The sequence below is a fragment of the Myotis myotis genome, unplaced genomic scaffold, assembly GCF_014108235.1.
Source record: "Myotis myotis isolate mMyoMyo1 unplaced genomic scaffold, mMyoMyo1.p scaffold_m19_p_2, whole genome shotgun sequence".
NCBI classification, from domain to species: Eukaryota; Metazoa; Chordata; class Mammalia; order Chiroptera; family Vespertilionidae; genus Myotis; species Myotis myotis.
In genome coordinates, this window is record NW_023416324.1 from 5,698,321 (window position 1) to 5,714,535 (window position 16,215).

Genomic DNA, 16,215 nt, shown 5'->3' on the forward strand with positions numbered 1-16,215 from the left:
ACAACCTGGGCATGTGTCCTTGATTGGAATCGAACCTAGGACCCTTCAGTCCCCAGGCCAATGCTCTATCCACTGAGCCTAACCAGCTAGGGCAGTAGCCATATTTTAAACAGTAAAGAGAAACAGATGAACTTAATTGTGGTATATATTTCATTTAATTCCATTTATCCAAAATATTATCACTTTGTCTACACGAGAAATGTCCAAACCTGTAGAGAATTTTTTTTAAAAAAATCTTTGTTGTTGAAAGTATGACATCCCCCATTGATGCCCCTGTAGAGAATTTTTATGAGTATTTGAGCCAAACTGATGACTTATGCCAGGGAGCAAGATCTCAAATGGTCCAGAGAGTAACAGTTTGGCAGCTTTTATGTGTTTGAAATTAAGGAGGGAATGTCAGGAAGGTTACATGAAGGTGGGAGGAAGCCATTTGGGAATGGGATTACAGAATAGTTAAGATTATGTGCTGTCTGGAGGGGTCTGAAAGGGGGCATTTCAAAGGTGTGTTAACCTAGAAGGACAGAAACCATGGACAGGGCTTGCCTAAGGCAAAGATAAGCCTTTTAGTAAAGAAATTGTATGCCTGGGGTGTGACTACCCACCATCACCTACCCAGTTATGAATTTATGCTCAGATCACCTGTTGAGGTTACTTTCCCTAGAACCCCCTTTTTAAAGTTCACAACTTTAACACACAATCAATGCAAAGATATGAGATCATTTGCATACTTTTCTGGTCCTAAGTCTTACAGCACATCTAGGAGCTCCCAGGGCACATGTGACTGGTGGCTGCCATACTGGGGAGCCCAGACTCGGGGCCTTCCCTTCCGTGCCTGTGGCCATCAGGAGACCTGTTTATTGCTGTGTCCTAGTGCCTGGCACATAATGAGGCCCGGTGATCTGCGCACGTGAGCTGGGGTGATCTCTCTGCGACTCCTGGAACTGTTGTGAAGGTTAAGTGAAATGAGGTATGTTAAGTACCAGCTCGGTGACTGTTGTTACTGTTCTTACTTCTCAAAGTCAGTCGAAGGGCATCCGGCCCCAACTTGCTTCCCGTTTTCCTCTGGAGAGCGCGTCTCTAATATTACAAACGAAAGGTTAGATTCCTGAGTTAGCAAAGCCCTCGGGATCAGGCCCGCGGCCACCAAGCAAAAGAGCGGGAACCTCCGTCCACGCCCTTGTTTTCTTTGCCCCTTGACAGCTGGAGGCTCCGCCCACCCCAGCCCAGACAGGCTCCCGGCGGAACTACAGCCCCCAGAATGCAGCGGGAGTCCCGAGGCTTACGTCATCGGCTTGGGACGCCCGGGCGGCGAAGGAGCGCGCGGAGTTGCCTCTCCAGGCACTGAGCAGACGCCCCCCTGACCCCTAAAGAGTGGTGGGGTCCAATCAGCTGAGCTTGGAGTCCAACGACTCCCCCGGGCCAGAGCGGCCAACCTGCGGCGGCTGGTGACACGCGCGTCCTCCCTCCTCCTCCCGCCTCCCCTCGGGCGGGCGCTTGCTGGTGACGTTGGGGGCATGATGGCCGCCGTGAGGCCGGGAAGGTGAAGGTGAGAGGGCGAGCGCGCCGGGTGGTGGGGACGGGTGGGGACGGGTGGGTCCGGCCCCGCCCGGCGAGTCTGGAGCAGCCCGGGGGGGAATGTTTGGGGCCCTGGAGTGGGATGCTGGGGGCCCCGAGGGTACGGATCCGGGCGGGCGGGCCGGCGTTCCCACGCCCCGGTCTTGCCGCCGGGCCCGCCTTGGCCCGGAGGAGAGGGGCGGGACTCGGGGTGGGGTCCCCCGACACTCCTCGTCGCCCCCGCCTGCCCGGGCTTCCCCGCCACATTTCTCCCCCTGCCCGGCCTCCTCCTCGTATGCGGCCCTTTGTCTCAGCCGGCATTCGCTGAGCACGCGGAGCGCCCTCCCTGCCTCCCCTGGGCACCTCCTACCCTCGCACACGGGTGTCTGTTTACTTGTTTGACTGCAAACCCCACGCTAAGCTCCTGGAGGGCAGGGACTGTTCTTTTACAAGAAGGCACACAGAAAATGCCGAACAATGAGCCGCTTGGGTGCACGGAGCCCAAACCTGCCCGCCCCTCTCTCCTGCAATCCTTCGTTGCCCCGTTTCTTCCATTTCCCTATCTTCTCGCTCCCTCCTCCCGGAAAGGGCTCCGGTGATGGCCCTTCTCACACAATTGAAGACAAGTGAGCTCGGGAGTGGAAGGGAGGGGGCATCTCCGTCCTCAGCGTGGCCGCTCCGCCAGCGTCTATACGTGTTTTAAGCGCCCTGAGCCTCTGCACCGTAGGGTTGAGCTTTAAGGAGGACATTTTACAGCATCTGGCACGCACAGGTTTTCACGGAGTCCCCTTCTGCTCCTCATCCCTGCCCTCCCATCTCTCGCCCTCAGTCCCCCCCCTCCCATCCCTGTCCTCCGCTGTTCTCCCCACTCCGATGTGCCTCTATCCGTGCCCCCCCTTCTCCCCAGCACCTGGCTGACTGTCGGGCCAGCACACGCCTGAGTGTGTGTTTGTACACACCCAGGATTGGCCCCACACCTGCTGTTGTGTTTTTCCTTGGGGCCCTTCCCCTGTCACCCCACACCCCAGTGAGTAAGCAAGCTTCCCTCGGTGAGTCAGCTTCCCCCAGGGATGAATTTGTTGAGCTTTATATCCTATTAGACATGCTTTGCGTACCAGTTTTGTTTTTGTTTGTTTGTTTGCTGTCTGTTGACATGTCCCTTTTTCTTTCCAAAGTTGGAGTTGGTGGAGTTAACACAACCCATAGCCAGCTTCCAACGGAGACACGACCCGGGAGACCTGAAATACCTTTGGTCTTTTTGGCCCGGCCATGCCCATGATGCCCACCCTGTGAAGGTCTTTCACCATCTGAAAAGTAAGTGGTGGCTGTGACTTGTGGTGCCCTGAGTCCGGTCGAGGGGAAGGGCTGTGCTCCGTTAGCCATCCGGTGGCACGTCTCTTGGAGAGTGGGTCATCTGTGCACGGAGCTGGCGTTCCCCAGCCGGGGTTGGAAAAATCTCCTTTCTGTTCCCACGGAGAGTTTCACTGGTTGCGGAGAGAACCTGTTTAGAGGTTGACAGGAAGTAGCTGGGCTCTCTGGGCTCTCCAAGGAATTAGTCTTCCTTGGGTGTTCTCTGCTGTGCTGGCTCCACCCTCCCGCCCTCTGCCCAGCAGAGATTGGCTCCTTACCACACGCTTCTCAGAGTCAGCTCTGCTCCCTTTGCCGCGTCTTCTCTTCTGTTTCAGTCTCTCAGCTTCTCCTCTGTTTTCAGTTGTGCCAGCAGACGACCCGTGGATCCGTTTTATTTTCCCTGCTAGGAGTTGCTCTACATAAATCTGGGTAAGGAGTGGTGTGGATCCAGGGACTGTGCTTGGGATCCAGACATACCCTGCAGTGAATTTTGCTACTGCTCTCCCTACACCCAAGACACCTAATGCTTCTCTACTAATGGCCTAGGTTGAGGCAAAGCTTTCTATTACCGTGGAGTGCTAATAGTTTCAGTTTGGAATTCGGTTTGGTTCTGGTCTTAGGTTAATATTAATAACAGTCTGTGTGTGTCTGTGTTTTATTGATTTGAGAGAGAGGAGAGAGAAACATCAATCGGTTGCTTCCTGTACTCACCTAACGGGGGGGTTGAAGCTGCAACCTGGGTATGTTTCCTAACCGGGAATTGAACCCGAGACCTTTCGGTGTACGGGGTGACGCTCCAACCAACTGAACTTCCTGGCCAGGGCAGTAACAGTCTCTTAATATTGTTCCCCTAGCAGTTCTTTGGGGTGGGAGTGGGAGACTATCAGGATGGATGAGATTTTCCCCAAAGTGTGATCCTCGGGACTTGAAAAACTGTGACATAGAGGAAGGGTTTCTTCAGACTAGTTTGTGAAAGGCTGCTTTATGTACAGTTAAACTAGTGTCTTTATAGCAGCCCTTGCTGCCCAAAGTCTTTGCTGTGTTCATGTGCTTCAGTGGAGGGTCTGAAGCATATAGTGTTGTGGTTCTCAACCTTCTGGCCCTTTAAATACAGTTCCTCATGTTGTGACCCAGCTATAAAATTATTCGTTGCTACTTCATAGCTGTAATGTTGCTACTGTTATGAATCGTAATGTAAATATCTGATATGCAGGTGACCCCTGTGAAAGGGTCGTTCGACCGCCAAAGGGGTCACGACCCACAGTTTGAGAACCGCTGATGTAGTGGAACGGGGGGTGCATTAGCATGCTGTGGACCACGCTTGGGAAGTGCTCTCGTAAACTATCTGAAGCTACGACCTCAGGAGTACTTTGCAGCAGCCACATCTGTAAGCATAGTGGGTAGCTATGCCCGGGGATGGCCCCCTGCCTGCAGTGAGCCCTGCGGTGCAGTAGGGACTATCAGGGCTTTCCAGAGGGACAGGAACCCAGCGCCTCCCACCGCTCTGGAAGGCTAGGAAGCCAGCAGGCGAAGCCCAAGATAGTAGGGCCCTATCTTGGCTTGTGTGCGTGTATTTTGCAGCTCTGGTCCGTTTGAGTGCCTGTGCGTGTTTAGCCGGCTCTTTGGGAGGATTAACTCCTGGAATCTGAAAGGATTGTTCCACTCTTGCCTCACTGAGCTCCAAAGACTAAGACACAGATGCTTAGTCAGAAGCTGCTTTTTAAGAAAAAAGTAGATGTGGGTGTTCCAGGGATGGAAGGGTAAGAAGATACTGCCCTTAAGGGGCAGTCTCTCACTCAAACCATGTTTCTCACAGTTGGGGAGGAGGAAATAGAAATGGAAATAGGTCACTGCTCTGTGTCAGAGACTGGCTTTCTAGAAGCTCATAGACTAGACAGGGAGACAGGTAAGGTAAAAAAACAAAATGTCAGATAAGGTTGTATGTCCTCCGTGGAGACATCAGGGGAGCTTCGTGGAGGGGGTGACACTAGAGTTGGGTCTGGAAGGTCAGTAGGAGTCAAATGGGTGAAAAAGGAAAGAGGATTCCAGGCTGAAAGCAGCATGTGCCACACAAACAGGGAATCTTGGCTTGGGAATTAGCAGAGCCAGAGACATCAGCGTGTGGAGTGGTTGGAGGCTCCACGTGAGCCACGTGGGGCGTGGGCATGCAGCTGCAAGTTGGGGACTGGTGAAAGCAGCCAGCCCCTGGACAAGCTGAAGTCCCAGCAGAGCTTGTAACGCCAAAGAGACACTAACCTTTTACTAGCGTGCATGCCTTTGAATCTTGCACGTACTGGACACTAACGCCTTTGGTTTCATGTCCTTTGGGCTTGCAAACAATGACCAGAACTTTAACGAACTTGTTTCTAAAAGCCATGTGGCCCTAGCCGGTTTGGCTCAGTGGATAGAGCCTCAGCCTGTGGACTGAGAGGTCCCTGGTTCGATTCCGGTCAAGGGCACATGCCCAGGTTGCGGGCTCGATCCCCAGTAGGAGGTGTGCTGGAGGCAGCCGATCAATGATTCTCTCATCATTGATGTTTCTTTTTTTTTTTTTTAATTAAATCTTTATTGTTCAGATTATTACATTTGTTCCTCTTTTTTCCCCCCCCATAACTCCCCTCCTCCCAGTTCCCGCCCCACCCTCCGCCCTCACTCCCCACCCACTGTCCTCATCCATAGGTGCACTATTTTTGTCCAGTCTCTTCCCGCATCTCCCACACCCCTTTCCCCCCCAAGAATAGTCAGTCCATTCCCTTTCTATGTCCCTGATTCTATTATAATCAACAGTTCATTCTGTTCATCAGATTATTTATTCACTTGATTCTTAGATTCACTTGTTGATAGATGCATATTTGTTGTTCATAATTTGTATCTTTACCTTTTTCTTCCTCTTCCTCTTATTAAAGGATACCTTTCAGCATTTCATATAATCCTGGTTTGGTGGTGATGAACTCCTTTAGCTTTTCCTTATCTGTGAAGCTCTTTATCTGACCTTCAATTCTGAATGATAGCTTTGCTGGATAAAGTAATCTTGGTTGTAGGTTCTTGGTATTCATCACTTTGAATATTTCTTGCCATTCCCTTCTGGCTTGCAAAGTTTCTGTTGAGAAATCAGCTGACAGTCGTATGGGTATGCCCTTGTAGGTAACTGAGTTTCTTTCTCTTGCTGTTTTTAAGATTCTCTCTTTATCTTTTGCTCTTGGCATTTTAATTATGATGTGTCTTGGTGTGGTCCTCTTTGGATTCCTTTTGTTTGGGGTTCTCCGCGCTTCTTGGACCTGTAAGTGCATTTCTTTCACCAGGTGGGGGAAGTTTTCTGTCATTATTTCTTCAAATAGGTTTTCAATATCTTGCTCTCTCTCATCTTCTGGCACCCCTATAATTCTGATGTTGGTACGCTTGAAGCTGTCCCAGAGGCTCCTTACACTATCCTCGCATTTTTGGATTCTTTTTTCATTTTGCTTTTCCGGTTGGGTGTTTTTTGCTTCCTCGCATTTCAAATCATTGACTTGATTCTTGCGCTCCTCTGGTCTGCTGTCAGGAGTCTGTGTAATATTTGTTATTTCAGTCCGTGTATGCTTAATTTCTGGTTGGTTCCCCAATATAACATTGAGGGTCTCATTAGTTTTCTTGTAGATCTCATTAAGTTTATCGGCGGCTTCTAAACAGTTCTTGAGAGACCTTAAAAGTGTGGTTCTGAACTCTATATCTTCCATTGACAATTTTGTCCTGTTTCTTTGTCTCCGCATTTTGTTATGCTTCCTTGGTGCACCCCCTAGTGGTCTTTGTGCACAGCTTATAGTTAAACCTTGATTGTTGTAGCTAATACCAGGGAGGGTTTGACCTCCAGGCCAAGTGGCTATGAGAATCAGCTGTGTCTGCAGTGAGAGAACTTCTGTCCTCTAGGGAGGTGCTAATCTGGCGTTTGCCTGAGGCTATCCGGCAAATGCCTCTGTGCAGGGCTTGGGCGGGGCGGGTCGAACAGGATCAAGAGGGTGGGCCGGAGAGAGCAGTTATGGCTGCTCTCAGTCCTGTCCCCAGGGGCTCTGCCTCTCTGAGTCCCAGCACCCGCTGCAAACCTCGGAGAGAAAGCTGCACTCGCTCTGACCGAAGCCAGACAGTCCCACTTCTCCCGTTTGAGTCTGGGTCCCTAAAGACTCGCCCGTATCTGGAGCTCAGAGTCTGCGACTCCCTCCCGATTGAAAACGCCAACCGCGCCCTCCGCCGCCAGCCCGCTCCGCGCACTCCGCACCTCAGAATTTGACTTCAGCACTGCACCTCCTCTGAGTGTCCGCATGCGTTTCTCTTTCCTCCTAGTTGTAGGACTTCCACTCAGCCAGCGTTCCTGTGGTTCTGGGTGATGTCCGTTCCGTTTTTTAGTTTCACTTTTGAAGTAGTTGTTCAAAGCAGCAAACTCCGGCGTTAACCTATGTCGCCATCTTGGTTCTCCCTCATTGATGTTTCTATCTCTCTCCCTCTCTCTTCTTGGAAATCAATTAAAATATATATATATTTTTTTAATATATTTTTATTGATGTTTTACAGAGAGGAAGGGAGAGAGATAGAGAGTCAGAAACATCGATGAGAGAGAAACATCGATCAGCTGCCTCCTGCACATCTCCCACTGGGGATATGCCCGCAACACAGGTACATGCCCTTGACCGGAATCGAACCTGGGACCCTTCAGTCCGCAGGCCGACGCTCTATCCACTGAGCCAAACCGGTTTCGGCCAATTAAAATATTTAAAAAAAAATAAATGGATCTCAGGGAACTTGCTGCCTGGAAGCAAGTCACTTCTGGGGCTGAGCAGACCTGCCTACTCCATCCTCATGGCAGCAGGTGGGGGAGCTGTGGGTGTTGTGGGGCTGCCTCTGCCCTTCCCTGAGGGCTGGGAGTTGTGATCTTGCTGGTAGAGTTTGTGGTTGTTCTATAACATACTAAGCTACCATTGAGCTTGCACTGCCATGCCTAGTCTTCTTAGTCTGTGCGTATCACGCTTGTTGTACATGTGACGCATCCAAGGCTTTGAGGATAATAACTTGCTCAAGTTTATATGGCTCAGAAATAGACTGAGCACAGTTCGAACCCAGCTGTGTGTCGTTCCAGAATCTGTCATCTACACGCTACATCACGCCCGTGTCAGTATCCCTTTTCTTCTCCCTTCAGTGGTTTTCTTCTTTTACTTCTTGCATTCCTATTTCTCTTAACAGTCTTAACTGCTGGGCCACAGTAAGGCTGATTCAGTGCTCTCTCCTTTTCTGCTTTGGAGGAGCCAGTGGTATTTTCTTCCCAGTGTCTCCCCCCCGCCCCCCTTTTTTTAAAAAAATATATTTTTAGAGATTTCAGAGAGGAAGGGAGAGAGAGAGAGAGCTACACCAATGATGAGAGAGAATCATTGATTGGCTACCTCCTGTATGCCCCTCACTGGGGATCAAGCCCGCAACCTGGACATGTGCCCTTGACCGGAATCGAACCTGGGGCCCTTCAGCTTGCAAGCCGACACTTTATCCACTGAGCCAAACCAGCTGGGCCCAGTGTCCTCTCAGAGCACTGCTGTCTCTCTTATTTTTTTCCAAGGGTGCTCGACTAGAAGCTTTTAAAAAATACACATATATATATATTTTCTTTTTTTAAAAATATATTTTATTGATTTTTTACAGAGAGGAAGGGAGAGGGATAGAGAAACATCGATGAGAGAGAAACACCGATCAGCTGCCTCCTGCACACCTACTGGGGATGTGCCCGCAACCAAGGTACATGCCCTTGACTGGAATCGAACCTGGGACCCTTCAGTCTGTAGGCCAACGCTCTATCCACTGAGCCAAACCAGTCAGGGCATATATATATTTTCTTATTGATTCCAGGGAAAAAGGGAGAGGGGGAGAGAGACAGAAACATCAATGATGAAAGAGAATCATTGATCGGCTGCCCCCTGCATGCCTCCCATTTGGGATCGAGCCCACAACCCCAGCATGTGCCCTGACCGGGAATTGAACCATGACCTCCTGGATCATAGGTTGATGCTCAAACCCTGAGCAACACTGGCTGGGCTTCTGTCTCTTATTAAGCCCTTGACACGTGGCCTCCATGCTAAGAAACTCTCCGGCAGTTGTGGTGTTTTACTGAGGAGGAAGGTAGAAATGGACATACAGGTCACTTCTGTCTCCCCAGAAATCATGAACAATGCAAAGTAATCTGTGGCTCTAGGCAAAACATGTTGGTTGCAGTTTCCCTGTGGGTCTGTCTGTCTTTCTGCCAGTTCTTTGGGATGGTTAGTTCCTAAGAGCCAGTTTCCAGTTATGCAGAATCTACTTTTTCTAGATGCTTTGTTTCCCGGGAACTTTGACACCCTTTGGCAGTTTCTCTTACATGCTTACTCATGAGCAGTGCCTTCTCCTTTCCCAGGTAGACTGATTGCTTGGCCGATGAGAGGGCTGATGGCTCTGATTAGGCCTGCTAGACAGGGAGTGGCGGGCAGGAATGTGCTGGGTGTTAGGGAGGGTAGAGCCAGGCACACCCACACGGCTGCAGCACAGGCCGACTCATCCATGGAGGGGCTTTTCCCCCTTGACTTCCCAGGATCCCAGGGCTCTGCTGGTGGAGAAGCTCTGTGTGTAGTGGGATCTCTGAGGAACAGTCTGCTTTTGGGAGCAGAGATCCCCAACCGCATGTGGGATCTTCTTCGGTCTGTCTGCCCTTTTGACTTTAGCCACATGTCTCTAGGGCTTTGGAGTGAGATCTCGAGACCCCTAACATGTTATTGCTATCTGGAAAAACGAGGCTCTGAAGGTGTGAGTGTGGGTGAGTGAGAGCAGGAGAACCTCCCACACAGAAACAGGCCGTGTTGGTAAATGTTAACAGTGCTTGTCACAGGGAGGTGGTGTCCGAGTACGAACTTCCAGCCCCTGTAGAAATATTTACAGGAGTTTATTAGAACCAAACTAAGGACGTGCCCGGCAGCAGGACCGAGGAAACGCGGATTGAGAATATGCTGTGGGCATGGCCGTTTTGCAGTTCCTTTTGTGCACTGGGAACCAAAGGCGGGAACATCAGGATGATGACATGAAATCCATTGGTAGCAGACTAGGAGGCAGGGGAAGCAGAGCTGGGAAACCTCTGACTGGATAAAAAGGGAAATGGAGAGATGCATGCTTCAGTGTGCACACAGTAGTTAACATTTAGCATTTACAGTGGTGGAGGTGGCATAGAGATAATACGATATGTGTTCCCATGAGGTGGTTATGCCTCTGAGGAGTCTGAAAAAGAGCATTGCTCTGATACTTCAGAAGTACCCAGGTACCCAAGAACAGAAGGTCAAGGCAAAGATTAACTTTTTACTGAGGAGGTTATAGGTCTGAGGTGTGACTGCCCTCCATGACCTACCCAGTAGGAATTTATCATCAAATCTTCCTGTGCGGTTACTTCCAGCCACTGAGCGTGTCAGTTACTACATAGCTCCTCTGGATTTTTTTACCTTTAGTTTCCACATTTTCTACTGTGTACACATTGATAATGAGGGAGACCAATACATGTTTTTAAGTAAATTATAGACCTCTCCCTTGAGGATCATCCCTCTTTGTGCCTCTTTGCCCCCAACCCCAAAACCAAAATCTGTTAGAAATTAGGGCCATCGGGACCCGGACAGCAGGGGAGAGTGGTGGGAGGCACTGACCATGAGTGTCACTTTGCTTTCGCTGCTTTCAGTATTCAGTGCTGTTTCTCAGATGGGTGATATGTAGGAAATGGGTGGATTTCTGTAATATTTTTCTGCCTCTCGACTCCTCCTCGTCTCTCTGAGGTGGGGAAGGCAGGGCCTGTCACTGTTCAACAGGCGAGGAACGGCCAGTGCTAGGCCTGAATTCGGGCCCTGATTCCAGGGCCTGAGTGCCCAGGCTCTGTGACAGGGAGCCTGGCCCTAGTGTCCTGAGAGGTTCTTGCTTACTCTTGAGATGTGGCTCCTACTTCCTGGCCCTGCTCTGGTCCTGGAGCCCGTGTTCTCGATGGACCCTCTCGGCTGGCCCCCGCTCCCCTGCAGCCCCTGCCGTCCACCGGAATAACGCTCAGCTGGGTGTTCCCGGACTCGCTGACAGTCTCTTCTCTTGCAGCGCGATGTCCCTGTTCTTCCCTCGATGCAACTCCGTTGTCACAGTCAAGAAGGATAAGAGACACATGGCTGAGGTGAATGCTTCTCCACTCAAGCACTTTGTCACTGCCAAGAAGAAGATCAATGGCATTTTTGAGCAGCTGGGCGCCTACATCCAAGAGAGTGCCACCTTCCTTGAAGGTGAGACCGGCCCCGGCTGAGCCGGGCCCGCTCCTGTCGGTTCAGATATTTAGGTGCAGGGTCTGGGGGTGGGCAGGAGCAGCCCCGCTCCTGGGGGGCTCAGGCCCAGTTGCGTTGTCGCCTCCAGCAACGCTCTGCTTGGAATCGTGTGGAGGTGGGTCCCAGGGAGATCGGCCAGGAACACAAGGGACCCGCCATTTAAGAATTCCCCGTATATGACTTCATTTGATCACAAGGGGTAGGCGGACCTAATCCCCGTCTGAAACACAAGCAGGTTGAGGGGTGAGTTGCCTGATACTGTGTAAGTGACACACGGGGGCTTTACCCAGGTGTTTTCCGTGGCCCAGTTCTGCTGCCATTAATACGGGCTCTTTCTGGTGGTGTTCGTTTCTGACCACAGTGTTCTCTGATATTTTTAGACAACAGGACTATGAATAGGAAACTTGCATCACTGGCACCTTTTTCATGAGTTACTGATCAGAGCCCGACCTGTAGGCTCAGCAGAGAAGGGCTGGTTCCCAGGGTCCTGCTCAGTCTGAGTGCCCCCTCCAGCCACTGACTTTCTCAGGCTCCCTCTCTAGAAGGCACGTCCTGGCGCCAGGTCCTGGGACTGTCAGTAACGATGCAGTCGCTGCTGAGTCTTATCTGCCCTTGGTCTCCTCACTTATGAAAGCAGGGCTCAGGCGAGACGAGGGTTTTCAGATTCTAGTCTGTGGAACCCTAGAGGTTCGGTGGAAATGCTCCAGGGACACGCTTCTCTCCCCGCTGTTTTCCACTAGAGTGGCTTGGCTTCTGCTTGGTTTACATGTCAGGCTGCTATTAAAAGAAAGGACATATGTCCAGTACTGTGGTCTGAATGTTTGTGTTCCCTCAGATTCACATGTTGGACTCCTAAGGCCCATGTGATGGTGTTAGGAGGTGGGGCCTTGGGAGGTGATTGGGTCATGAGGAGGGTGGAGCCCTCATGAATGAGATTTGTGCTCTTATAAAAGAGACCCCCACAAAGCTCTAGCCCCTTCCACCAGGTAAGGATACAAGAAGTCGGAACTGGAATAGGCCCTCACCCACCAGCTGGCATCCTGATCAGTACATTTCTGTTGTGTGTGAGGCACCCAGTCGGTACTGTGACAGCAGCCCAAGCAGACAGACTGAGAGGGGACTGTCTGTGCCCTGCCCTCAGCATGGGGCCTGAGGCAAGAGAAAGTATTTCCTAAATATTTGTTAAACTTAAACATCTGAATTTTAAAGTTATAAGGTTGGTTGTTGAAATGATTCCTGTTCACGACCTGCTTATTTCGCAGTCTCTCTGGTGTGCCTGGCAGTGGGCATGCAGGGATGGGGCAGACCAGGCCACTGTCCTCCCAGAGCCCAGACTATAACCCTCTGAGTCACTCACTGAGGTGGTGCTGTGGGCAAACACGTGCTTAATGAAGGTTTTTATAAGATGGCATCAGGAGTGGTCTTCCTTTTTTGTGTGAAAATAGGAGGCCTCTCCTGTTGGTGGACTGGAAGGGAACGAGCTGGAGAACTTGAGATGTGTTGGGATTGCCCTGGCTGGGGAAGGGGAGAGTTCCTGCCTTAGGACGGAGAGTTTGTTGGCCTACTGGCTGTCTCCTTTAAATGTAGCTTTGGCCGAAACCGGTTTGGCTCAGTGGATAGAGCGTCGGCCTGCGGACTGAAAGGTCCCAGGTTCGATTCCGGTCAAGGGCATGTACCTGGGTTGCGGGCACATCCCCAGTAGGAGATGTGCAGGAGGCAGCTGATCGATGTTTCTCTCTCATCGATGTTTCTAACTCTCTATCTCTCTTCCTTCCTCTCTGTAAAAAATCAATAAAATATATTAAAAAAAAAATGTAGCTTTGAAAAGTGACCAGATCTGTGCCTGGCATGTAGTGAGAACTTTATAATTATTTGTTAAGTACTAAACATAAAAGGAAATGATGACAGTTAATATTTGAGTATCCATCATGCACTAGCCACCATTTTTAGCACTTTTGTGCTTTAATTCATTTAATCCTTGCAGTAGTCACATGAGGTAGGGACTGTTATCTGCACTTTAAGGGTGAGGAAACTAAGACCTAGAAAGGTCCACTTGCTTGAGGTCACAAAGCCAGGAAGAGGGGAGACCAGCTGGAACCAGGTAGTCCTGCCCCCGGAAGCCGTGTTCGTCACTGCGCACTGCGGCCCACAGTAGGGAAGCGGGACCTCAGCCCAGCAGCAGGGAGCCGCCTCGGTGGCCTCTGTTCCTTCCAGACGTGACCGTGGAACTCTTTAGAGCAGGTGCTGACCCATTTCCACTCCCCGCCTCCAGACACCTACAGGAATGCAGAACTGGACCCCGTTACGACAGAAGAACAGGTTCTGGACGTCAAAGGTTACTTGTCCAAAGTGCGGGGCATCAGCGAGGTGCTGGCCCGGCGGCACATGAAAGTGGCTTTTTTTGGCCGGTGAGTTCTCGAAGCCCGCACACCTTTTTCCCTCTGGGCTGGGAGGGAGGGATGGGGTGAGGGAGACACTTTGTGCAGGACCACAGGCTGAGCACCCCAAGGTCCTGGGGGCACAGTAGGCAAGAATGCTGCAGCAGGCTGCCCTGTAGCAGCAGTTACCAGCGGGGCCGATGTGGTGGGGCTTCATGTGTGAGGAGGAGCACAGTGGGAGAAGAGCAGCAAACCTGGCCTTTTGTGGAAACCAGGACCACTGGGGCCGTTAGCTGAGGTCACTGAGGCTGAGGGTGTCAGTGGTTTCAAGTGGAAGGGCGGGTCTCCTTAGGTCTCCCTCAGTGAGGCTGAGAGGCTGCAGTCGGGGCCGGCCTTTTTAAGGACAGGGAAGCGGCGTCGTGCTGACTCCACACCGTGTGAGTGCCTTGCATGTGGGTTTGCAGTGATGAGCCAGGAGCCCCTCACAGGCACAGGCCAGGCGCCTGTCCGTCCCTTTCCATGAACTCAGAGCGCCCGCTCTGCCTGGTGGGCACTGCTGCCACTGCAGAGAACAAGGCCTCGGACTTCCAGGCTGGTCACTTCATTGCGAAAGCCCAAAATGCAGATGTCGGGGCCTCACGGACAGCCATGTTTCCTTCCCACAGGACGAGCAATGGGAAGAGCACCGTGATCAATGCCATGCTGTGGGACAAAGTCCTGCCCTCCGGGATCGGCCACACCACCAATTGCTTCCTGCGGGTGGAGGGCACAGACGGCCACGAGGCCTTCCTCCTCACGGAGGGCTCCGAGGAGAAGAGGAGCATCAAGGTGCGGTCCTGTGTGGGACGGGCAGGGCCGCAGCCCTGGGCATCCTGGAGGGCGAATCGGGGCTGAGACCAACTAGCAGGACAGGAGTAACGGCTCCGTCCGGAGAGGGTGGTGCCCTGGTGGTGGGGTGTGGCAGCCCTGCTCCCTGGCTGTTGAGGAGGAGAGCTGTTTCAGGGAGGGCTGGAGCCGGGAGCACCAGGAATGAGGAGTCTGCAGTTCCTTGCCTGTTACCCAGCAGGCCATCTGGCTTTTCTCTTGACCTGAAGAGAGTACATTCCTTGTTCTCCTCGGGGAAGTTGCCAGAGAGCGATTCCTGCATTTGCTCTGGGGTTCTGACATACCAGCTAGGAGCCTTGTACATTTAGTTTGTCTGAGAGCCAGTTGCATTCTTGTGTGGGGCCAGATGCTCATTCCGGTTCATAAAGACTTACTATAGAGCACCGCCAGCTTTAGCGCAGTGTCTGAGGAAGAAGCTGAGAGGGGAGTGAAGAACAGTTGGTTCTCCTGGCAACTCCCAGCTCTTGACTTTTTTTTTTTTTTTTAACATATACAGTGAGGCCTTGACTTACGAGTTTAATTCGTTCCGTGACGGAGCTCGTAACTCAAATTACTCTTATGTCAGATCAACAGTGAATGAGTGAGACACGTGATGCTGGGCTGATATTGTGGCGTTCACTGTGACGTTCGCTGCGCCAACTAGTGGTGGGGTATCTGAAGCTGGCTCGTAACCCAAATTTTAGCTCGCAACTCAAAGCAAAAAATCGGCTGAGAGACGGCTCGTATCTCGAAAAACTCATTAGTCGGGACACTCGTAAGTCAAGGCCCCACTGTATTTTATTGATTTTTTTACAGAGAGGAAGGGAGAGGGATAGAGAGTTAGAAACATCAGTGAGAGAGAAACATCTATCAGCTGCCTCCTGCACACTCCCCACTGGGGATGTGCCCGCAACCAAGGTACATGCCCTTGACCACAATCGAACCTGGGACCCTTCCGTCCGCAGGCCAACAATCTATCCACTGAGCCAAACCGGCTAGGGCAACTCTTGGCTTTTTATGTGTGAAATGAAAGGAAAGGGGAAGCCAAGTGGCCAGCAGTCTCAGGCCACTGTGCCATGCCAGGCAGCACAGGCAGTCTGGCTGGGGCTGGTCCTCGGCCCTGAACGTCCTTCCCCTCCACCCATCAGACTGTGAACCAGCTGGCGCATGCCCTCCACCAGGATGAGCAGCTGCACGCCGGCAGCCTGGTGAGTGTGATGTGGCCCAACTCCAAGTGCCCGCTGCTCAAGGATGACCTCGTGCTGATGGACAGGTAAGGGGGAAGGTGCCCCCTAGGAGGTCCAAGCCTAAGGTCCAGGAGCCCATTTCTGGATCATCAAGCCAATGTCCCCTGGGCCCTGTCCTTGCCCTGCTTATGTATTGGCTCTACCAAATCCCCTGCCTCTTGGATTTCCTCCGGGGTCTGGTGACGGTACCCACTGGCATCAGTGCCCTGAAGATGTGCCGGTGATGGCCTGTGAGGAGGGATGGGAGGGGTGGCCAAAGCCTCAGCCCAGTGTTAGTACGTGTGTGCGGGTGGGGTCCGTGTTGTAATTTATGTCTGCTGAAGGAGCCCTTTGCTCCTGCTTTGTGGGCAGGTTGCAACTATACCAAGAAATACCGTGCTATAGTGCTTATTGGACTCTCATGGATATAACACTTCACCTTCTTTTTAATTATTAATTTGAGAGAGAGAGAGAAACATCAATGTGTTGTTCCGCTTACTTATACATTCATTGGTTTGA

General features: G+C 51.6%; 1 protein-coding gene and 1 long non-coding RNA gene across 5 annotated transcripts in view; one reads left to right on the top strand and one right to left on the bottom strand.

Annotated features, from left to right (window-relative positions):
- On the bottom strand, positions 1-3,273 carry LOC118675234. The gene is made up of 3 exons (XR_004973840.1): positions 3,183-3,273; positions 2,670-3,055; positions 1-1,077 (listed from the first exon to the last, which is right to left on the bottom strand). It is a non-coding gene; the product is annotated as an uncharacterized LOC118675234 (long non-coding RNA).
- Positions 2,730-16,215, top strand: part of MFN2 (mitofusin 2) — a 27,358-nt gene continuing 13,872 nt past the window's right edge. For 3 of the 4 annotated variants that reach the window (XM_036347571.1, XM_036347574.1, XM_036347573.1), the window contains exons 1-5: positions 2,730-2,868; positions 11,011-11,189; positions 13,501-13,636; positions 14,272-14,434; positions 15,619-15,743. In XM_036347571.1, the coding sequence (XP_036203464.1) occupies positions 11,015-11,189; positions 13,501-13,636; positions 14,272-14,434; positions 15,619-15,743 (599 nt within the window). In that variant the 5' untranslated portion in view covers positions 2,730-2,868; positions 11,011-11,014. Of the gene's footprint in view, positions 2,869-3,265; positions 3,334-11,010; positions 11,190-13,500; positions 13,637-14,271; positions 14,435-15,618; positions 15,744-16,215 lie in introns of all 4 variants that reach the window. The other variant, XM_036347572.1, reaches the window with a different exon arrangement.